The sequence below is a fragment of the Chiloscyllium plagiosum genome, unplaced genomic scaffold (genome assembly GCF_037043375.1).
Source record: "Chiloscyllium plagiosum isolate Xiang-an unplaced genomic scaffold, Cpla_swu_hap1 HiC_scaffold_9, whole genome shotgun sequence".
NCBI classification, from domain to species: Eukaryota; Metazoa; Chordata; class Chondrichthyes; order Orectolobiformes; family Hemiscylliidae; genus Chiloscyllium; species Chiloscyllium plagiosum.
The window spans coordinates 6,828,336-6,852,521 of NW_028270147.1; the positions used below are offsets into that span (position 1 = coordinate 6,828,336).

General features: G+C 46.0%; 1 protein-coding gene across 3 annotated transcripts in view; it reads right to left on the reverse strand.

Annotated features, from left to right (window-relative positions):
* The window catches only part of samd13 (sterile alpha motif domain containing 13), a 96,267-nt gene that overhangs the window by 38,891 nt on the left and 33,190 nt on the right, over window positions 1-24,186 (reverse strand). For all 3 annotated transcript variants that reach the window (XM_087990383.1, XM_043698618.2, XM_087990382.1), the window contains 2 exons: window positions 9,190-9,293; window positions 1,537-1,618 (listed from right to left, as the gene is read on the reverse strand). In XM_087990383.1, coding sequence (XP_087846509.1) covers window positions 1,537-1,618; window positions 9,190-9,293 — 186 coding nt within the window. The remainder of the gene's footprint in view (window positions 1-1,536; window positions 1,619-9,189; window positions 9,294-24,186) is intronic.

Genomic DNA, 24,186 nt, shown 5'->3' on the forward strand with positions numbered 1-24,186 from the left:
GTGGATGAAAGAAATGATTGGCCTGGATGGTGTCATGTTTCTTAAGTGTAATACCCCTCCTTGCAAGTGGAGAGCGCGGTCGTGTCGTGGTAACATCACTGATCGAGTGATCCAGAACCTCAAGCTAAAGTTCTGGAGTTTATCAGTTCATGGTAACATAGAAACATAGAAAACAGGTGCAGGAGTAGGCCATTCGGCCCTTCGAGCCTGCACCACCATTCAATACAATCATGGCTGATCACACAATCTTGGGATCCCATTCGCACCTTCACTCATTACCCCTTGATCCCTTTAGCCACAAGGACCATGTCCAGCTCCCTCTTGAATATATCTAACAAACTGGCCCCAACAGCTTCCTGTGGGAGAGAGTTTCACTGGCTCACAACTCTCTGAGTGAAGAAAATCTTCCTCATCTCAGCCCTGAACAGTTTACCCCTTATTCTTAGACTGTGACCCCTTGTTCTGGACTTGCCCAACATCAGGAACATTCATCCGACCTCTAGCCTCTACAGTCCCATCAGGATTTTATATGTTTCTATGTTTTGAATCCCACCACAACTGAAATATCATCATACACCTTGGAAATGGCACATGCGACTGCCCTTCTGCGCCAGTGGTGAAGTAGGTGAACGTTGGAGTTAGTCCAGAACATTAGCTTGGGGTTCTGGATCACTAGTCCAGTAACGTTACAACAACACTACCAGCTATCCCCACCTGCCTGGGTGAGTACAGCTCCAACAACTTTAAAGAAGTGTGATACCATCCAGGAGAAAGCACCACCTTCAATGTTCACTCCATCCTCCACCAACCCATAGTGGAGCGGTGCTCCCCATCTACAAGATGTACTACAGCAACTCACCAAAGCACCTTCAACAGTGCCTTCCAAACCCTAGCCCCCTACCATTTAGAAGGAGCAGGGCAGCAAATGCTTGGAACACCACAAACTGCCAGTTCCCCTCCCAGCTACACGCAATCCTGACTTAGAAATAAATTCCTGTTTCTTCGATGTTGCTGGGTCAAAATTCTGGAGCCCGCTTCCTACCGGCACTTTGGGTGTTCCTACAGCCCTCGGATTGGAGTGGTTCACCACAAACATCTCCAGGGCAATTAGGGACGGGCAACAGATGTTAACCCAGACAGCGACACCCACATCCTATGAACAAGTAAACACTCCTTATTTGTGGCAAGTTCCACATCTTCAACATAATTCCGATTTAAGAACCTTGTGCCAAACTCCCCCTGGACTTTTTTTTAAACATTCATTTCCCTCATTTTGCCATCCTCCGAAAGAAGGAAATACCTTCACCACATTGACCCAATGATATCCTGTTATCATTTTAAAAACCTCCAGCCTTCAGCCTGCTCAAGGTAAAGAGGGCCCAGTCTACTGGATGTCCAAGAACACTCATCAATCTCCACCAATCTCAGTGTGGTGTGTCCATCTTGCTGCAGATGTGCAAGGAATCACCCCCTGATCAACATTAATTCCTCACTCACTCCTTTTCTCACCAACGTATCCAAAGAGATGATTCCTACCTGTGGAGTGTCCTGACACATCCTGGGTATGACTGTTCATGTCACGAGACTTCTTATAAGTGTCACAATTCAAGAATACCGACTGCAAGCAGAAAGGGGAGAGGCAATGGGAAAATTAGATGGGAGTCCTGGGTTAGAGAACAGCTCAGGGCGCGAGTGGTGCAGAATTGAATAGAATAAACAGTTCAGATATGGTAAAAGACAGAATGTTACTTTGTCAGTAGTATTAGAACAAAGTGAAGGTTTTGTGAACTTGAAGGAATAACTTTGCAAAGATCCGAGATACAAACTTGAGGAATGTTCAAATTGCTCACAGGGCGAGTTTGGCTTTGAAGAGGTCATACTCCTGATGACCTCTCTCTATCCTGTACAGGTGAAACGTGAGCTTGGATTGTTCCACATGACCACATGGTAGAGCAGTGAGAAAATATTTGGAATGCTAATGGAATATGCTTATGTCTGAAAGCTACTGTGTTGAATCGTAGGGGTTAATAGCTCAGAGGATACTCGATTTCACATCTATTTTGTCTGGTAGCTAAAGCAAACAAAATCTAAAATCACTGTGCCACTATCTCCTCATAGTCTCTGTTACCAACACTAGAATTCACAAGGTGATGTTTTTGTTTTCCCTGGAGTGTCAGAGGCTGAGGGGTGACCTTATAGAGGTTTATAAAATCATGAGGGGCATGGATAGGATAAATAGACAAAGTCTTTTCCCTGGGGTGGGGGAGACCAGAACTAGGGGGCATAGGTTTAGGGTGAGAGGGGAAAGATTCAAATGGAACCTAAGGGGCAACTTTTTCATGCAGAGGATGTGTGGAATGAGCTGCCAGAGGAAGTGATGGAAGCTGGTACAATTACAACATTGAAAAGGCATCTGGATGGGTATATGAATAGGAAGGGTTTGGAGGGATATGGGCCAATTCCTGGCAAATGGGATTAGATTAATTTAGGATATCTGGTCAGTATGGACAATTTGTACCAAAGGATCTGTTTCTGTGCTATACATCTCTATGACTCTATTGTAAACAATCTAAGGTAAGGTACAACATAAGGTAAAACTGGAGCTTGCAGGAGTGACCCAGACAGACCTGTTTGATCTGGCTGCTACGGTGGTGAATCCCAAGCAGAAATCTATTAAAACCTAGAGATGGTTTTCACATTCTCTCACTGTGACTCACAATGGAAGTAACATCTGCTTCTAATTGATGCACTGGTAGAGAAAGAGAGGCAGAGGGAGAGTGAGAAAACATAGACAGACAAATACACTGTGTGGCTGGCAAGGCAGATGTTGCTGTGGGGAAGGAGAATACTTGGCAAGAATTAGTTTTTTGCTTGAAAGGAACAGAACAGATGGGACACTTGGGGATTTGAAACCACGGAGTCCTCGGGGTGGGTACTTGCTGACAGCTGTCAGATATCGGCTCAGACTGGATGGAACAGGATTCTTGAAAAACACTGAAAGTTACAGCAGGGAGCAAGGAGAGCAAGACGTAAGGGTGAACTTGTTCGTGTAACAGACCCTTCTAGCAGATATACAGACAAAAGGTTTGTAGAACAAATTCTCAATAGAGTTTGTGAAGTGTAGCAGGGGCAGCATTTATGTGATAGTGTGGGGCAGGGGTGGAGTGCTGGAGGAGAGAGGCTGCCGATAGACCTGATTAATCGGAAGGTGAGAATGGTAGGACAATGGTGTCTAACTGCCAGACTAGAAAGGACAGACAGGCGGAAGTGAGGACTGCAGATGCTGGAGATTAGAGTCAAGATTAGCGTGGTGCTGGAAAAGCACAGCAGGTCAGGCAGCATCCGAGGAGCAGGAAAATCAACGTTTTGGGCGAAAGTGATGAAGGGCTTTTCCAGCACCACTCTAATCTGGAAAGGACAGACAGCCCCATTGGGGTGGGGGGAGGGGAGAGAGAACACAGTGACAGAGAATGCAACAAGTAAAGCTATAAGAAAGGGAAGGAATGGGAGCTGATTCACAATTTAAAGGTGTTAAACTCAATACTAAGTCCAGAATGCTGTAAAGTGCTTGTCTGAAGTAGCGATGTTGGTCCTCCAGGTTGCGCTGTGATTCACTGGAACACTGCAGCATGCCGAGGACAGACACGTGGGCATGTGAGCAGGGTGCTGTGTTAAAATGACCAGCTACATGAAGGTCAGGGTTCTGCTTGTGCACAGACCGGAGATGTTCCACAAAGTGATCACCCAGTCTGTGTTTGGTTTCTCCAGTTTAGAGTAGGCCACATTGGGTCCAGCGAATACAATACATAAGACTGGAGGAGGTCCAGGTCCAGGTCCAGGTGCTTCACCTGAAAGCCCTTGGACAGTGAGCAGGGAGGAGGGGAAGGGGCAGGTATTGCATCTTCTGCAGTTACATGGGAAGATGTCCTACTGTGTGTTCAGTTTGATATATTAGCTGCTTGTAAGTATTCTTGGTTGAGTGCAGCTGTATGTTACAGTGACAATATTTAAACATTAAATTTTGTCCTTTGGTTACTTCTGATGATCGTTTGGGATTTTCTTTTCCCTTTAAAAAGCGTTATCGATCTCAGTAGGCAGAGTAACACAGTGCACTGTTCCTCTGTTAGCTCCAGGAGCTAACACATAAACCTCTAATGGAGTTTTATCAAAGATGATGAACTGAAGAATTCCTCAATTCCTTATTAAAAAAATGCTAAATTCAACAAGCTAATTTATTTTATTAATTGATTGGCTAGGCCAGCTTTTAGTGCTCATCCCTAATTGCCTTTGAAAAGACAGTGTACCCACAATTACTTTATGGAGAGAGTGACTCAGCAACACTGAAGGAATGGTGATATATTTCCAAGTCAGGATGGTGAGTGGCTCGGAGGGGAAGTTGAAGGTGATGATGTTCACATGTATCTGCTACCCTTGTCCTCCTAGACAGTAGAGGTCTTGAGTTTAGAAGGTGCTGTTGGAGCAGCCTTGATGAATTTCTACAGTACATCTTGTAGATGGCGTACACTGCTGCCACACAGTGTTGGTGAAGGAGGGACATTGAAGGTGGTGGATAGAGTGCCAACTGAGAAGGGCTGATTTGCCCTGGACTATCAGAACTGAGGAGGTCGCCCATGTAAAATAAAGATAAGGCAAAAAAAAAAGTCTTAGGGGGTTATGAAAAATAGGAGACTTTCAAAAAAGAGATGCAGAATGTGGGAAATCAGAGAGAGGTCGAACAGCCTCGACAATTATATCTGCAGGAAGTGAATCCAATTGTCAGACCGCGTGGATCGGTTGGATGTCAGCTGGACTCACTGAGGAGCAGGCAAGAGGTGGAAAGCTTCAGAGACAGGAGTTTTGGAGACATGGTCACACCCAGGGTTCAGGCCGATAGATGGGTGACTGGTGGAAGGAGCAAGCATTCAGTGCCAGAGACCCAGTGGCTTTCGCCCCTCTCTAACAAGCACACTGTTGTAGGTTAGGTGCGTTAGCCACGGGAAATGTAGGATTACAGGAATAGGGTGGGGGACGAAATGGGTCCGGGCAGGATGCTCTTTGGAGGGTCGGTGTGGACTTTTTGAGCTGAGCGGCTTGTTTCCACACAGTAGGGATTCCATGGAAACTGTTTTGGGTGCTAGGTAAAAACAATGACTGCAGATGCTGGAAACCAGATTCTGGTTTTTGTGGTGCTGGAAGAACACAGCAGTTCAGAGAGCATCCAAGGAGTTTCGAAATCGACGTTTCGGGCAAAAGCCCTTCATCAGGAATGGGTGCTGTTTTGGGTGCTGTTGGCGGGGAATTGCCGATCAGGGAATGGTGGCACCACAGCTGGCTCTGCTATACAGCAGGGAGGGTCAGAGTGCAGGAGAGCATCAGTAATAGGGAACTCTACAGTCATGGGCACAGATGGGCATTTCTGTGGCCGCAAGCGACACTCCAAGATGAGGTATTGCCTCCCTGGTGCCAGGGTCAAGGATATCTCTGAGTGGGCACAGGACATTCTCAAGGGAGTGAGTGAGCAACCAGAGGTCATGATACACATTGGTGCTAATGACACTGGCAGGAAGAGTGACAAGGTCCTGCAAAGGGAATTCTGGGAGTTAGGTAGGAAGCTGAACAGCAGGACCTCTAGGGTTGTGATCGCGGGATTACTTCCTGCGCCACCTGCCAGTGAGACTAGGAACAGGAAGACAGTACAGTTAAATACATGGTTGAAGAGCTGGTATAGGAGGGAGGGTTTCAGGAATGCGCAGCATTGGGATGCCTTCAGGGGAAGATGGGACCTGTACAAGAAGGATGGGTTGCACCTAAACTGGAGGGGTACCAACATCCTGGCAAGGAGGTTTGATAGTGCCACACAGGAGGATTTACTCTGGTGTAGCAGGGGAATGGGAGACAGAGCAGTTGGTCAGCAAATAAAAGGACCGAGGAGGAGTCAGTGATGCAGGCCAGTAAGGCAGAGAGGAAGAACAGACAGGGAGAGGTTACTGAACACAGCAGGACTGGGGCCCGAAGTGCATCTGTTTTAATGTGAGGAGGATGGCAGGGTAAAATGGATGACCTCAGAGCTTGGATTAATACATGCAACTATGATGTTATAGGTATTCCAGAGACTTGGTTGAGAGAGGGACAGAAGTGGCAGCTTAATGTTCCGGGATTTAGATGTTTCAGGCCAGCTAGACAGGGATGTAAAAAGAGGTGAGCGAGTTGGGGGCATTACTGATTAAGGAGAATATCCCAGGTGTACTGAGGGAGGATACCTCCGAGGACTCATCCTGTGAGGCCATGTGGGTAGAGCTCCGGAATAGGAGGTGCGCAGTCACTTTGATGGGATTGTACTACAGACCAGCCAACAACCAGCCGATGATACAGGAATAGTTATGTGGACTGATTATGGAAATATCTAAAAATAACAAGGTTATCTGGGTGATTTTAACTTCCCATATATTGACTGGGACTTCGCTTAGTGCCAGGGGCCTGGTTGGGATGTTTATTAGGCATGTTCAGAAGGGCTTCTTGAAGCAATATGTAAATAGTCCATCAGGGGATGAGGCCATACTAGACCAGGTATTGGGGAATGAGCCTGGCCAAGTGATTGAAGTTTCAGTGCGGGCGCATTTCGGGAACAGTGACCATAATTCTGTACATTTTAAGTTACTTTTGGATAAGAGTAATCCTTAGAAAAACTGGGGGAAGGCTAACTAAGACAACATTTGTAGGAGATGGGGGCATGTAGGTCAGGGGGAATGTCTTTTTGAAGATAAATCGATATTTGACATGTGTGAATCTTTTAAAGGCCAGATGATTAGAGTTTTAGATTTAATTACATTACACTGTGGAAACAGGCCCTTCGGCCCAACAAGTCCACACCGACCCACCGAAGCGCAACTCACCCATACCCCTACATTTACCCCTTACCTGACACTATGGGCAATTTAGCATGGCCAATTCACCTGACCTGCACATCTTTGGACTGTGGGAGGAAACCGGAGCACCCGGAGGAAACCCACGCAGACACGGGGAGAATGTGCAAACTCCACACAGTCAGTCGCCTGAGGTGGGAATTGAACCCGGATCTCCGGCGCTGTGAGGCAGCAGTGCTAACCACTGTGCCGCCGTGCCGCACACTACATGCCCCCATCTCCTACAAATGTTGTCTTAGTTAGTTCAGGACTGACATGTTCTCATGAAAATGAAGGATAAGGATGGCAAGAATTGGGAACCTCGGGTGACAAGAGATACTATGAGCTTAGTGAAAAAGGAAAAAGGAGGCATATATAATGTTTAGGAAATTAGAGAGAGAGAGTCCTCGAAGAATATCAAGATGGCAAGAAAGAACTTAAACGAGGAGTTAGGAGAGTATAAGGGGTCATGAAATGTCTTTGGCAAACAGGATTAAGCAAACTCCCCAAGGGCAGTTTATACATAAATAAGGAGCGAAAGGGTAGGTCCACTCAAGGACAAAGGAGGGAATTTATATGTAAAGCCCAAAAGTGGGTGAAGCCCTGAACAAATATCTTGCACTGGTATACACAATGGAGAAGGACATGGCAGATGATGAATCTAGAGAGGGTTACACTGATATTCTGAAGCATGTCAATATAACAAAGGAGGTATTGGGCGTCTTGGAAAGTGTTAAGGTAGGCAAGTCCCCAGTGGGATCTATCCCAGAATATTAAGGGAAGTGAGGGAGGAAATTGTACAAACTCTTTGTCTCCAGGAGAGGTCCCAGAGGACTGGAAAACAGCCAATGTTGTCCCTTTTTTTAAGAAGGGTAACGGGGATAATCTGGGAAATGATTGGCCATTGAGCCTTACATCAGTGGTAGGGAGATTGTTGGAGAAGATTCTTAAGAACAGATTTTACTCACATTTGGAAATTTATGCACTTATTAGTGAGAGGCTTTGTGCACTCATAAAATTGACAGAGTTTTTTGAGGAAGTGACAGAGGTGACTGTCATTTCAGAGGGATCTTAACAGATACATGAACAGGCAGCGAATAGAGGGGCACGGATCACATAGAGACAAAAGGTTTTTAGTGTGGAAAGGCATCATGTGTCAGTGCAGTTGGGTGGGCTGAAGGGCCTATTCCTGGGCACTTTATTCCCTGAATAGCGTGCAAACTAGCTACATCCCATGAGAAGTAAAGACGGGGTATCCAAAGCTAGAGTACCCTGGCTGACTACAGATATTGATGAGAAAACAAGGAAGAGAAAGGAGGCAGATGGCGCATAATAATAGCAACAGAAATCAGGAAGATATCTCAAACACAGAAAGGAGACTAAGGCGGGAATAAGGAAGGCTAAGAGGAAACACGAGGGAAGGATGGCAGGTTGACTGAAACAATTAGTAAAATGCTCTTCAAACATATTAATATTAAAAGATGAGTAAAAGATGGAGTGGGGCCCCTTAGGAATAAGCAGGGTAAGCTGCTCACTGAAACGATGGATATGGCTGAGATATGAAATGAATATTTTGCTTCTGTCTTTGCCAAATTAAAAGACTGTAACAATGGCCCAGTTGAAAATGGGGGTGTTGAGTAACTGAACAGTACAATGATAGATAAAGAGGAGGTGTTAAAAATGCTGGCAGCATTCCAGGTAGAGAAGTCACCAGGTCTGATGGGATGCATACCCAGGTTACTGACAGAGGGAAGGGAGCAAACTGTGGAGCTGTTGGCAGAAATTTTCCAGGTGTCTCTAAGCATAGGATTAGTTCCGGGGTCTGGAGGACTGCAAATATGACACAGCTGTTTATGAAAGGGGCAAAGGAAATAACCCAGGAAATTACAGAGCTTTCAGCTTGACCTCTCTAGTGGGGAAACTGATGGAGGCCATATTGCAGGATAAGGTAAATGTACACATCGAGAAAAATAAGTTAATACTAGACAGTCTGACTGGTCTCCCGCTGCACTTTGACAATGCTAGGATTTTGTTGAAATCTAGATTGTACTATTGGATGCTGTACAGGAAGCAGATTCAGTTATAACTATCGAAAGGGAATTAGATAAATACATTTACAGAGTTACAGGCTATAAGCAAGCGAGCAAGACCAATTAGGCAGATCACGGAATAATGGGCCAAATGGCCTCCTTCAGTGCTCCTTCTGTGGATTCAGAAACTTTTGAAATGAGCAGTGCCAAGAACAAGTCACCAATGTACAATCTCCCTCACTCAATATTGTCCTTACCGATTCGGTCGGATGTGTGTAGTTTGGAGCTTTATTATTCTTGCAGTTGTTCTGTTTGGATGTGGGTTCCAATGACTCAGTCTCACAGACATCTTGCTCCAAATCTGTGTAAATTGTACAAAGTTAATAAAATCCACCATAACCTTCAGCTCACACAAACCTCCCGCTGTCAGTGATCTAATGCCTCAGTCACCCAGGACCCCCCAACGTGCTTACAAACACCCCCCCCCCCCCCCCCCCCACCGCTGAAACTCACTGAGCACAGGTGGAGCTGCCTCAGTCCTCAGTATTGGAACTCACTCCCTGAACTTCTGCAAATCACCCAGTATTTCCCTAGAAGACGTCCTCTTAAGGTGTCCCTGAAATCCCGCCTCTTTGGCCACATTTTCGATCATCCATTCAGACATTTCTTGACCTTTTTAGTCCAACTCATCCATGCCGAGCAGATATCATCACAGCACCGGTGACTCGGCTTCAATTCTACCCTCAGGCATCTGTCAGTGTGGAATTTCTGCATTGTCCCTATGTCTGCATGGGTTTTCTCCAGGTGCTCCAGTTTTCTCCCACAATCCAAAGATAAAAGGATGTTGCCAGGGTTGGAGGGTTTGAGCTATAGGGAGAGGTTGAATAGGCTAGAGCTGTTTTCCCTGGAGCGTTGGAGGCTGAGAGGTGACCTCATAGAGGTTTACAAAATTATGAGGGGCGTGGATAGGGTATATAGACAAAGCCTTTTCCCTGGGGTTTGGGAGTCCAGAACTAGAGGGCATAGGTTTAGGGTGAGAGGGGAAAGATATAAAAGAGACCTAAGGGGCAATGTTTTCACACAGAGGGTGGTGAGTGTATGGAATGAGCTGCCAGAGGAAGTGGTGGAGGCTGGTACAATTGCGACATTTAAAAGGCACCTGGATGGGTATATGAATAGGAAGGGTTTGGAGGGATATGGGTGCTGGCAGGTGGGACTAGATTAGGTTCAGATATCTGGTCGGCATGGACGAGCTGGACCGAAGGGTCTGTTTCCATGTTGTACATCTCTATGACTCTATGATTGTGTTCAAAGCAGCTCAGAGAAGGTTCACTAGGGTGACAACTAGGATTGGGGTGGGCCGGGGGGTTGGGAGGGGTGGGGTTGAATTTGGTGTGTGTGTTTGTGTGAGAGAAAGTATGTGTGAGAGAGCGTATGTATATTCCTGTGTCCGAGTTTGTCTGTGAGAGTGTGTGTGTGTGTGTGAAACAGAGTGTACGTGAGTGCATATGTGTGTGCGCGAGTGTGTATGTGATTGAGAGAATGTGTGTGAGAGTGTGCGTAAGAGAGTTTGTGTATATTTGTGTGAGAGAGGGTGTGTGTGAGAGAGAGAGAGTATGTGTGTGCGAAAAAGAGTGTGGGTGGGTGGATGTGAGAAAGAGAGACTGTGTGTGTGTGTGTGTGAGAGAGAGAGAGACAGAAACAGAGAGTATATCTGTGTGTGTGTGAGAGAATGGGAGAGTGAGTGTATGTGTGTATGTATGTGTGAGAGAGAAAGAGAGAGAGTGTGTGTGCATGGTGTTACTGCACAGGGCCTGTTTCCCCTGGAGTTGAGAAGACCTTATCGAGATGTATGTGATCCTGAAAGGATGTGGGTGCTGAGAAGATGCTACACCTTTTGTAGGAGACTATGATTAGGAGGTGTCATTTCAAAATCACAGGTGGCCCACTTAAGATGGTGAGGAGTTAAAAATGATCCTCTCAGAGGGTCATCAATCTTTGGACTTTTCTTCCTATGAGTACACTGAAGGCAGGACCATTGAGTATCGTTAAGACAGAGGTAGATAGATTCTTCATCAGCAAGGGAGTCAGTGGTCATTGGGGGTAGGGAGATGGTGAGGACTCAAGGCCACTCTCAGATCAGCCGTGATCCTACTGAGATGCTGAATGGGCTCCTCCTGCTCCCACAGCATTCGATGTGACTTTCAGATTTTCTTTCCCCATTGCTGTGTGAATCATCCTGAGGACCATTCTGTTCAGGCACTAACGTAAACGCAAGCTAAGTGAAACTAGCAGGGTAAGTCATTCGGCCCCTCTGGGTCTGCTCTGCTATTCAATAGGATCATGGCTAACACTCGATCCGAATGCCATATTCCTGCTTTCTCCAACACCCTTGATGCATTTAATTTTAAAAAAAAATTATCTTGCTTTCTTGAATATATAGGAATGCAAAAAAAAGACAAGTAGGCGGCCATTCAGCCCTTCAAGCCTGCTCCACCATTCAATATGATCATGTCTGATCGTCCAACTCAGTCTCCTGTTCCCGCTTTCACCCCACCTCCCCTCCCCCCAATCCCTTTGATTCTCTTAGCCCAATAAAATATATCTACCTTCTTGAAAACATTCAATGTTTTGGCCTCAACTGATTTCTGCAGCAGTGATTCCACAGGCTCCCCACTCTCTGGGTGAAGACATTTCTCCTCATCTCAGTCTGAAGAGGCCTACCCTGTATCCTTACACAGTGACCCCTGGCTCTGGACTCCCCAGTCATCAGGAATGTTCTTCCTACATCTCTCCAGTATAACCAGGGACTAGGCCTGTGTAGCCTTCTGTGGTAGCGAATTCCACTAGTTCACTCCCTGTGAGTGAAGAATTGTTTCGACATCTCAGTCTGAAACAGCCTCACCTATATCCTGAACTCAGTCATCTATCAGGTACTGTGGTGCACTGTATGGAATGTTCAGCACCAAAAGCATTTTCACCCCAACACCCATCATCTCACTGATGCCCCTCACGGAGGAACTCAAATGAAGAATTCGGAGGGCTAAAGAGGCTATGAAATGATGTCATTGTAGACAGGATTAAGAAAAACCCCAAGGCATTTAACACATATATAAGGAGGGAGAGGCCAGCTCAGGAAAGGGCAGCAAATGAACATTGCAGATGCTGGGGATTAGAGTCGAGATTGTGGCGCTGGAAAAGCACAGCAGGTCAGGGAGCATCCGAGGAGCAGGAGAATCGATGTTTCGGGCAAAAGCCCTTCATCAGGAATTGGGGAAAGGGCAGGTCCACTCAAGGACAAAGGGGGGATTTTACGCGCTCAGCTCGAGGCAGTGGGTGAGGTCCTTTAGGAATACTGTCCATTGGCATTCCCAAAGGCAAAGAACATGGTGGAAGGTAAGTTTCAATTGGGGGTGGGGTGTTGTCAATAGAAAAAAGATATTGTTAGCAGTTTTGAGAAGCATTAGGATAGACAAGTCCCCAAGGCCTGAGGGAAGTACATCAGAAAATTGCTGGGGTCTTGTACAAAATCTTTCCATTTTCGTTTTCACAGGAGGGGTCTCTGAGGACTGGAGAAACTATGGTTAAACCATAGTTCCTTGGTTTAAGAAGGGCAACAGCAATAATTTGGGAAATTATAGGCCAGTGAACCTTACATCAGTGGTAGGGAAATTATTGGAGAAGATTCTTAGAGACAGGATTTACTCACATTTGGAAAAATATATGTTTATTAGTGACTGAACAGGGCTTTGTGCAGGAAAGGTCGTGCCTCAAACTTGATTGAGGTTTTTGAAGAAGTGACAAAGATGAGAGATGAGGGCAGGGTGGTAGATGTTGTCCACATGGACGTCAGTAAAGCCTTTGACCAAGGTCCCTCACAGCAGGCTGGTACAGTAGGTGAACTCATGTGAGGTTCATGGTGAGCTGCTAAGATGGATACAGAACTGGCTTAGTCGCGGACAATGGGGTTGAAGTGAAAAAGTGTTTTTCAGACTGTGGCCAGTAGGGTTCCACAGGGACCACTGCTGAGACCCTGACTGTTTGTAATACACATTAATAATTTGAAGGAGAAATTAGGTGGCCTGCTTATCAAGCTTGTGGATGACACAAAGATTGGCAGGGAGCTGTGGTTTGTGAGGAGGATTGCCAGAGGATACAGGTAGGGTGGAGACCTGGGCAGAGAAATAGCAGATGGAGTTTAATCTAGACAAATGCGAAGTGATGCATCTTGAAAGATCGAATGCAGGAGGGACATATACAGTAAATGGCAGAACTCTTATTAGCATCAACATACAGAGGAATCTAAGAGTACAGGCCCACAGTTCCCTGAAAGGGGCAATACAAGTAGATTAGTGCATAGAATGTAGAACAATACAGCGCAGAACAGGCCCTTCGGCCCTCAATGTTGCACCGACCTGTGAACTCATCTAAGCCCATCCCCCTACACTATCCCATCATCATCCATGTGCTCATCCAAGGATTGTTTAAATCTCCCTCATGTGGCTGAGTTGACTACACTGGCAGGTAGGGCATTCCACGCCCTTACCACTCTGAGTAAAGAATCTGCCTCTGACATCTGTCTTAAATCTGTCACCCCTCAAGTTGTAGCTACGCCCCCTCGTATAAGCTAACGTCATCGTCCTAGGAAAAAGATTTTCACTGTCTATCCTATCTAATCCTTTGATCATCGCATATGTCTCTATCAAATCACCTCTTAGCCTTCTTCTTTCCAATGAGAACAGACCCAAGCCTCTCAGCCTTTCCTCATAAGACCTTCGCTCCAGACCAGGCAACATCCTAGTAAATCTCCTTTGCACCTTTCACAATGCTTCCACATCCTTCCTATTACAAACACTACATTGGACAAACAGGCAGAATACTAGCCCCCAGGATACATGAACATCAACTAGCCACAAAACAACATGACCCTCTCTCACTAATATCCTTACATACAGATTAGGAAGGACACCGCTTCGACTGGGACAATACATCCATCCTAGGACAAACCAAAAACAGAGACACGCACAAGAATTCCTGGAAGCGTGGCATTCCAATCAGAACTCTATCAACAAACACATTTACTTGGACCTGATATCCCACCCCTGAGAAAAAGAACAGGAAATGACATCACCATAGGAAATGACATCACGAACCCAAAGAAACCCAAACATATAAATAGAAAGCAGGAATCATCAGCAATGCTTCATCTGTAGGCTCACTGAAGATGTTACCTAGTATGGTGACGAAACGTCAGAAAAGGGACCTTCCAGCTCAGTGAGCAAATCTACATTCACAACTTTCAGGGATCCAAGTACACAGACTCCAAGATCCCTCTGCACATCCACACCACCATGAATCTTTCCAATGACCCAGTATTATACCTTCCTGTTATTCTTTCCAAAGTGCATCACCTCACATTTTGATTAGATTAGATTAGATTAGATTACTTACATTGTGGAAACAGGTCCTTCGGCCCAACAAGTCCACACCGACCCGCCGAAGCACAACCCACCCATACCCCTACATTTACCCCTTACCTAACACTACGGGCAATTTAGCATGGCCAATTCACCTGACCTGCACATCTTTGGACTGTGGGAGGAAACCGGAGCACCCGGAGGAAACCCACGCAGACACGGGGAGAACGTGCAAACTCCACACAGTCAGTCGCCTGAGGCGGGAATTGAACCCGGGTCTGTGGCGCTATGAGGCAGCAGTGCTAACCACTGTGCCACCGTGCCGCCCACATTTGGCTGCATTGAACTCCATTTGCCACCTCTCAGCCCAATTCTGCAGTTTATCCAAGTCCCCCTGCAACCTGCAACATTCTTCCACACTGTCCACTACTCCATCGACTTTAGTGTCATCTGCAAACTTACTAACACATCCACCGATGCCTGCGTCCAAGTCATTTATAAAAATGACAAACAGCAGTGGTCCCAAAACAGATCCTTGTGGCACACCACTAGTAACCGGACTCCAGGCTGAATATTTTCCATCAACCACCACTTGCTGCCTTCTTTCAGAAAGCCAGTGTCTAATCCAAACTACTAAATCACCCTCAATCCCATGCCTCTGCATTTTCTCCAACAGCCTACCATGTGGAACCTTATCAAAGGCTTTACTGAAGTCCATGTATACCACGTCAACTTCCCTACTCTCATCTACATGCTTGGTCACCTTCTCAAAAAACTCAATGAGGTTTGTGAAACAAGACCTGCCCTTGACAAAACCATGTTGACTATCTGAAATCAAATTGTTGCTTGCTAGATGATTATAAATCGTATCCCTTATAATCCTTTCCAAAACCTTTCCTCCAGTAGAGGTAAGGCTCACTGGTCTGTAATTACCTGGGTCATCTCTACTGCCCTTCTTGAATAAGGGTACATTTGCAATCCTCCAATCCTCTGGTACCAAACCTGTAGACAATGACGACTCAAATATCAAAGCCATAGGCTCTGCCATCTTCTCCCGAGCTTCCCAGAGAACCCCCGGATAAATCCCATCCAGCCCAGGGGACTTGTCTACTTTCACGCCTTCTAGAATTGATAACACCTCCTGCTTACTAACCTCGATCCTTTCTAGTCTAATATCCCGTATCTCATTCTTCTCCTCTACAATATTCTCCTTTTCCTGAGTGAAAACCAATGAGAAATATTCGTTTTGCACCTCTCCAATCTCCACAGGGTCCACACACAACTTCCCACTTCCGTCTTTGACTGGCCCTATTCCTACCCTCATCATCCTTTTATTCCTCACATACCTATAGAAAGTTTTAGGATTCTCCTTTATTCCACCTGCTAAAGACTGCTCGTGTTCTTTACTTGCTCTTCTTAACTCTCTCTTTAAATCCTTCCTAGCTAATCTGAACCATCTCGTCTCAACGTCACATAAGCCTCCTTCTTCCTTTTAACAAGAGATGCAATTTCTGTAGTAACCCACAGTTCCCTTCCCTTATCACTTCCTCCCTGCCTGGCAGGGACATACCTATCAAGGTCACGCAACATCTGTTCCTTAAACTAGCTCCACATTTCGATTGTCTATATCCCCTGTATTTTGTTACTCCATTCTATGCATCCTAAGTCTTGCCTAATCACATTATAATTGCCCTTGCCTCAGCTATAACTCTTGCCCTGTGGCATGTAACTATCCCTTTCTATCGCTAAACTAAACGTAACTGAATTACGGCCACCATCTCCAAAGTGCTTGCCTACAGCTAAATCAAACACCTGGCCCGGTTCATTACCAAACACCAGATCCAGTGTGGCCTCCCCTCTTGTCGGCCCTTTGACATACTGTGTCAGGAAACCCTCCTCTCCTGTTTCTAACCTCAGCCCACATTCCCTCAGTAGACAAGACCTCGTCAAAGGTTCTTTTAGCCACTGTTACACTGTCCTTCACTAACAAAGCCACACCTCCCCCTCTTTTACACCCTTGCCTGTTCTTAATGAAAGATCTAAATCCTGGAATCTGCAACATCCATTCCTGACCCTGTTCTATCCATGTCTCCAAAATGGCCACAACATCGAAGTTCCAGGTACCTATCCTTGTTGCAAGTTCACCTACCTTATTTCAGGTACTTCTGGCATTGAAGTAGACACACTTCAAACCACTTCGCCATCTGCCATCACTGTGACCGTGAAATCCTGTCCAAGGAGTGGAAGCCATACAGCATGCATGCTTTCATTGGTCAGGGCTTAGCGTATAAAAATTGGCATCTCCTGCACAGCTGTGCCGGACTTCAGTTAGACCACATGTGGAATACTGTGTACACACATGTGCCACACTAGTGCCACACTAACAGAAGGATGTAGGGGCTTTGGAGAAGGTACAAAGAGGTTTTCCCAGGATGTTGCCTGGTTTAGTGGGTGTTATCTATGGAGAGAGATTGGACAAACTTGGGCTGTTTTGACTTGAACGTCAGAGGATGAGGTTTATAAAATTGAGAGGCATGGACAGACTGGATAGTCGGAGCTTTTCCCCAGGGTAAAAATGTGAATTACTCAGTGATGTGGCTTTAACGTAATAGGGGCTAAGTTTAAAGGAGATGTGAGAGGCAGGATTTTTACACAGAGAATGTTAGTGTCTGGAAATGCACTGTCAGAGGAGCTGGTGAAGACAGATTCACCAGCAACCTGGATAGACACATGAATAGGCAGGGAATGGAGGGAAATGGACCACATCGGAGCAAAAGGGTTTTAGGTTAGAAAGGTATTATGTGTTGCTGCAGCCTTGGTGGGACAAAGGGCCTGTTCCTGTGATATACTCTTTGTTCTGAACCTCTCTCCCTGGGGTGTTGATCAAGCTTCCCATTCAATGCAGTTACAGTAAAATAATTGAGGGAGCATGGGAAAAGACTGACTTAAGAGAAGCAAACATTGTGAAGATGTAAACACAAGGGGTGGCAAACAGGAAGGCTGATGTAGGATGAGTTCCGTGTCAAAATGAATTGATGTTAACTGTGGCCACTCGCTGGTTTTATTTCTGTGCCCAGGTTTCACCTGCATCTTCTGGCAATGGTCGGTCTTTTGTTGCACGTTATCTTCATATACCCAGATGTATCACTTATTGTCCAATTTTTCCGGCTCTTATCCTATCCCTTTTCATCAGTGATTTTCCTTGTTCATTCCTTCCTCCCCCTCGTACGGCACGGTGGCACAGTGGTTAGCACTGCTGCCTCACAGCACCAGAGACCTGGGTTCAAATCCCGCCTCAGGCGACTGACTGTGTGGAGTTTGCACATTCTCCCCGTGTCTGCGTGGGTTTCCTCCGGGTGCTCCGGTTTCCTCCCACAGTCCAAAGATGTGCTGGTCAGGTGAATTGGCCATGCTAAATTGCCTGTAGTGTTAGGTGAAGGGGTAAGTGTAGGGGTATGGGTGGGTTGCGCTTTGGCGGGTTGGTGTGGACCTGTTGGGCCGAAGGGCCTGTTTCCACACTGTAGGTAATCTAATCAGCTTCCCCCCCCCCCCGCCTTCTCCCACTCCTCACCGCCCCCAGCGCCAGGACTTTGTTGGGTTTTTTTGTTTTTGAATTGCCGGGGATTGGCAGATTATACACACTGGGCACTATCCACCATATAAACAAAGAGGGTTGGAGGACAGAGCTTCGACACTGTGCTCAAAATCTGCGCAAACTACTTCATTCCCTGAAACAATTGCACAGAGGCTGGTATCCCATTACCAACTCACCCTCTATTTACACCTGGCGAGTCATTAAAACTGATCCAGCTCCCTCAGAGCCAGCTCTCAGTGAACAGAACCTCTGACACTTATCTGTCAGCCAGGGCTCCCTGGTTGGACCAGATTAACTACCCCAATCAGGGAATGTCAACACTGCTAGATGCACCTGGCTAACCTCATTACAATCACTACATTTCTTCTTTTTAAAAATTCCCACATGGATGTGGGTGTTGTCAATATTGATGGCTATCAGTGAGTGAGCTGCAGTATATGTGCTGTAGGTTTAACAGCAATGCCATCTGCAAGTGAGCTGGTGCAGTGGTAACGTCACTACACTAGTACTTCCAGAGGTCTTACCTAACGCTCTGGGCACAGGGGTTCAAATCTGGTGAAATTTCAATTCCAGAGAAATTTAGCCTAAATGATACCAGACAAATTGAGTGAGTAGCCACAAACTTGGCAGATGGAATATAATGTGGGGTTATGCACTTGGGCAGGAAGCAGAGGAACTGAATACTACTACAATGGAGAAAGCTACAGAATAAAAGCATGTGGGAGCTCTGGGCCATGAACCACAAAAAACAAGCATCCATGTTCTGTGGGTAGTGGGCAATCGGAATGTCGGTTTTTATTGTGAAGGGAATGGAAAATCGACGTATGATGTTTTACTAAAACCATTCACGAGGTCAATCAGATGAGAGCTGGAACACTGTGAACAGTCTCAGCAAAAATACACTGGCACTGGAGGCAGTCCAGAGAAGGTTCACTCTATTGATCCCAGTTACAGAAGGACTGTCTTATGAGGAGAGGTTGAGTAGGTTGGGCCTATACTCATTGGAGTTTAGAACAATGTGAGGCAACCTTATTGGCTCTTTGAGGACATGACAGGGTAGATGCTGAGGTGCTGTTTCCCTTTGCGGAAAAGTCTAGAACCACAGGGCATTACCTCAGGCTAGGGTGGGTCACACATTTAAGACAGAGATGAGGAGGAATTTCTTCTTTCAGAGGGGAATGAGTGCGTGGAATTCTTTCCAGCTGACGAGGCTGGGTCATTCAGTATAATCAAGGCTGAGGGAAACAGGTTTTTAATCAGCAAAGGATCATGAGGAAAAGGCAGGAAAGTGGAGCTAAGGACTATCAGGTCAGCCACGATCACATTGAATGGCGAAGCAGACTCGATGGGCTGAATGGTCTACTTCTGCTCCTATGGCCTACAAACAAAGAAGTGATGGCGATACAGACGGAGGAGTTTCCTGCACAGTGAGCAGTTTGGATCTGGAATAGACTATCAGAGACTGTTTGGAGAGGCAGCCTCATTAGGACTTTCAAAAAAGGGAGTTAAATAAGCACCTGAAGAGAGCCAGATTGTAAAGCTAAAGGAGGAAATGGCAGGATCTTCTTGTGTTGCAGTGTAGTGTCCCTGCCATTGACCAGGGAGGTCCCATCACACTGAACAGATTGATTAGAAAAATAGGTTAAATTGTTACAAAATGGTGTGTGAAATGGGTCTAGCTGTAATTTCTTTTATCATCCATTTCCCCATCAAACCTGGAGGAGGTGGTACTGAGCTGCCACCTTGAAATTCTTCAGTCTGTGCAGTTCAGGTGCATCCACAGCAGAGCTGTGACAGAGGGAGGTGCAGGCCTTGGATTCTCTGACAGCAAAGGAACGACGACATTGCTCCAAGTGTTAACTAAAGGGGAACTTGCAGGTATTGGGACACCCATACACCTGCTGCCCTCATCATTCTGGGCTGGCAGCTGTTGCGGGCTTGGAAGATGAAGTCAGAGGATGCACAGAAGCGTACAATGTGAGTTTGTTCTGCACTGAGGTGTCAGCCGCAGCTCAGTGGGGAGCTCTCTCACAAACAGTGAATGAGAATACCTGCAGCTTCAAGTCTCTATCATATGGTAAGAGACATATGCAGAATTGAAAATGCTCCTAGGCTATTAAGCTCAACGTCAAAGTATCCAGCACAAAACAGCTTTCTTCCTGTCTCCCCTTCGATTAATGTAATGATTGATGTTATAGCTGCCAATTGCCACCTGTCGTAGCAACAGCATTTTAGTCTCTCCATTAAATTCATGCCCTAAACCATTGTTAATAATAAATAGCCATATCTGTACCTCTGTCCCTGTGTTTCTTTCTGTCTCACTCCCAGGTCTTCCTTTTCCAGTGTTTGACATAATCTAGATCATCACTCATCTCCTGACTTCCAACAGCGTCTCTCCAATTCCCCTCCTTCTGAACTTAGCACTTGCCTCATTTGTCAAAATTCCTTTGCCGGCCTTTTCTCCTGCTTCACCCTCTGTTTCTGACCCTTTCCTTCATGCTCCAAGCGCCAGAGATGCATCACGACCTGGTACAGCAACTCCTCTGCCCAGGACAGTAAGAAACCACAGCCCAGTCCACCACACAAGCCAACCTTTCATCCACTGACTCCATCCATTCTTCTTGTTGCCTCAGGAAGGCAAAATGAAAGACCCCTCCCACCCTGATTATACGGTCTTCCAACCTCTCCCATCAGGCAGAAGATACAAAAGCTTAAACACACGTACCAACAGGTTCAAGAATAGCCTCATCCTCGCTGATATTAGACTTCTGAATGGAAGCTTAACTTTCTAATTTCAAATCAAATGTTGATCTCTCTCTGTACCTTCTCTGCAGCCGTAACGTTGTATTCCTCACTCTGTTTGATTACCAAATGCACTTTGTATGGTATGATCTGCCCGTAAAACAAAACTTTTCACTGTACCTAGGTACGTGCGACAATAATAAATCAAATATTGAAAAAGGGGTAGTACAGAAGGAGGCCATTCAAAAAGCATCTTGCTGCCAACAATCACACCACCAAAATCAACTCTACTCTACCATCCAACTAATCCCACAGCCTGACTCTTCACCACAGCCCTCAACATCCTCCAGCTTCAGTTAAGCATCCAATTTTCTTTTTTGAAAGTTCCTGTGACTCTGCTTCACCATCTTTCTACACTGTATTCCAGATCACAACTCACCGGGAAAGTAAAAATCATTTCTCCTTGCTCTGTATTGGTGTTTTTGCCAATGATCTCAGATTTGCATCCTCCAGTTCCCAAATCTTCAGCCATGTAAACTGTTTCTCCCTATTCACAGTCCCTTGTGATTTTAAAATAATACTTACAAATTCCCCCATAACCTTCTCCGCCCCAGGGAGGACAATGCCAGCTTCTCTGCAGTACCAAAGTCACTCAGTGCTGTAACTAAGAAGGCAGTAGTCACTAGACCAGTCAGTCACACAGAATCCCTGACTCTGAAGGGTACAAATCCCACCACAGTGGCTGATGACAACAATCAAAGACAATCTAGTCTAATGGTGACCATTGCCAATTTATCAAAATATCCTCTAATGTCTTTTAGGGAAGAAAATCTGCCATTCTTACCCAACCTAGCCTACCCGGTACTGCAGAACCACAGCAATGTGGTCACCTCAGAAATGGCCAACCAAGCCGCTCAGCTCAAGACCAATCAAGTGATGGACAATATTTTCCCAGCCAGCCAAACCAAAGTACCACTAAAAAACCTCGATATTCTTCCAACCTTGAATTGGACTTATTGGACACAAGGTTGGAAGATGTTGCTGACAAAATACCAAGGAGCTGCAATGGAGGGAGTTGAGGCACAATCCTCCCGGAGCCCTAATCCACCATCTGGGTGGGCTTGCCCGACCACAAGACCATAAGAAATTGGAACAGGAAGCCGTCATTTGGTCCCTCAAGTCTGCTCTGCAGACAATAGGATAATTGCATTCCTCATGTCCACTTTCCTGCCCTTTCCCTGTAACCCTTGATTCCCTGAATGATCAAGAATCTCTCTCAGCCTTAAATATACACAAGGATTCCACCCCCACAGCTCTCAGTGACAAGGAGTTCCAGAGACTCTCAACCCTCTGAGAGAAGAAATCCCTCCTCATCTCAGTCTGAAATCGGTGCCCCTTTATTCTGAGACTGTGCCCTCTGGTCCTAGACTCTCCCATGAGGGGAAACATCCTCTCAGTATTGACCCCATCAAGTCCCTCAGTGAGATCACCTCTCATTCCTTTAAAACGCAGTGAGTAGAGTCCCAACCTGTTTCACTTTTACTCGTGAGACAATCCCGCCATACCTGCTTTGTGTTCTGACTGTAGTTTATAACCGAGTTTTCCCCGAGAGCTCCTTCACATTTAAGCTCCCTCTCGATCCACACTTCCTCAATCTACAAATTCAAGGAGGCGGCTGCATGTTTCCCAATACGTGAGAGACCAGAACAAGAGCTCTTCACAAAAAAAAACCTCCCTTTTGAGCAGGATACAAGGGGGATTTTTGATTCCTTGCAGTGGTTCATCAGTTTGTGGAGTTCTCATCTCTAGGAAGCAGTGGAGGCTGGGCCACTGAATTTATTCAGCATGGAATTAGATTTTCTATATGGGTAAAAGCAAACTTACTACAGTTTTACCAGACTGTAGGGCTGTTGCCTCATTACAGAGGTGGCTGGTGGTGGTTTAAGGTGGTGAGGGGAGAGGTTGAGAAGGAGAGTCCTTCATGGTAACCTCAGCCAGTGCGGGAATTGAACCCATGCTGTTGGCATCACTTTGCATTGCAAACCAACCATCCAGCCAACTGAGCTAACTGACTTCCACCCCTCAATTTCTTTGTGACATACAAGGGAGTTGAGGAGTCTTGGATGTCAGGGTTAGCAGATAGGACAATGGAGTTCAGGTCACCACCATGATCTCATTTAAAGGAAGAGCAGGCTCGAGGGGCTGAATGGCCTATTCCCAATCCTAAATGCCGACAGTTTTTTGGTCATAGTGACTGCCCTGGCATAGCCCTCAGGTTGAGCTACTGACTGTCCACCCCTTGAGAGACAGCGAGCAGGAGCTGGTCTATCAGTAAGCAGTCTCCAGTCAGGTGGCTCAGCCAGTCACATTGCTGTGGCAAGATCAGACTCGAGAACTCCTTGTTCCAAAGATATCATCCTGCACACTGCTTCACCTGGGTTTTAGAATTTTTTTTAAAAAGTGGATCTTGCTCATGTGCTTTTTTAACAGATGTGGATCAGAGGGCTCGTTTCTGTGGAAACCACCATTTTCTCAAACACGTGTAATCTCCACACTCTGCCTCCAAATGCAATATGGCAATGATAGAGAGCCCTCCGATTCCAGGGAGCACAGAGACCGGATTCCACCAGCATTCACTGATTTGAGTGTTGGCTCATTAGCAGGAAAATCAAATGGTGCAGGAGAGAGGAAAGGAAGATTGTCTATTTTCCATTCCATTACCTGTTATTCCTCACCTTTACACTAACCACCACCATCTCACAGCATGAACAATGCACCATATGAGCAGAGGCATGACAGACTGGCTGCTAATTTAGAAGCATCTTGGTGCTCATTCACAATGAGGACCCAAACATTCAATGATCTACGCCCACTTCACATGAAGCTCAGGAACACATAGGATACAGATCGGCAAAGGCGCATTTTCTCCTTTCAGTTGGGAGCAGCGTTACATGACTGGAATATTAATGAGATGTCACAGTTACTGTCTCAGCTGTTGGTACTTGTCATTTTCCACATTTGCACAGTGTTGATTATTACCACTCAAGGTCTGGGGCTGGTGAAGCTCTAATCACTCAAGTCTGGATTTTAAAAATTGTCCTTCTAAGTGATACAAATGGGAGGCTTGGAAAGTGTGGTCAAAGCAGCCTTGGTGAATTCTGCAGTGCATCCTGTAGATGATATATTCTGCTGCTACTGAGCGTCAGTCGTGGAGAGAGTGGACGTGGTGCCAATCAAGTGGGCTGCTTTGTCCTGGATAGTATCAAGCTTGAGTGTTGTTGGAGCTGCACCCATCCAGGCAAATGGGGAATATTCCATCATACTCCTGACTTGTGCCTTGTCGATGGTAGGCAGGCTCTGAGGAGCCAGGAGGTGAGTTATTAGCCATATTGTTCTTAGCCTCTGACCTGCTCTTGTAGCCATGGTACTTGGACAGATAGCTCAGTTCAGTTGTATTACTGCTAACTCCCAGGAATTTGATAGTGGGAGTCAGTGATGAC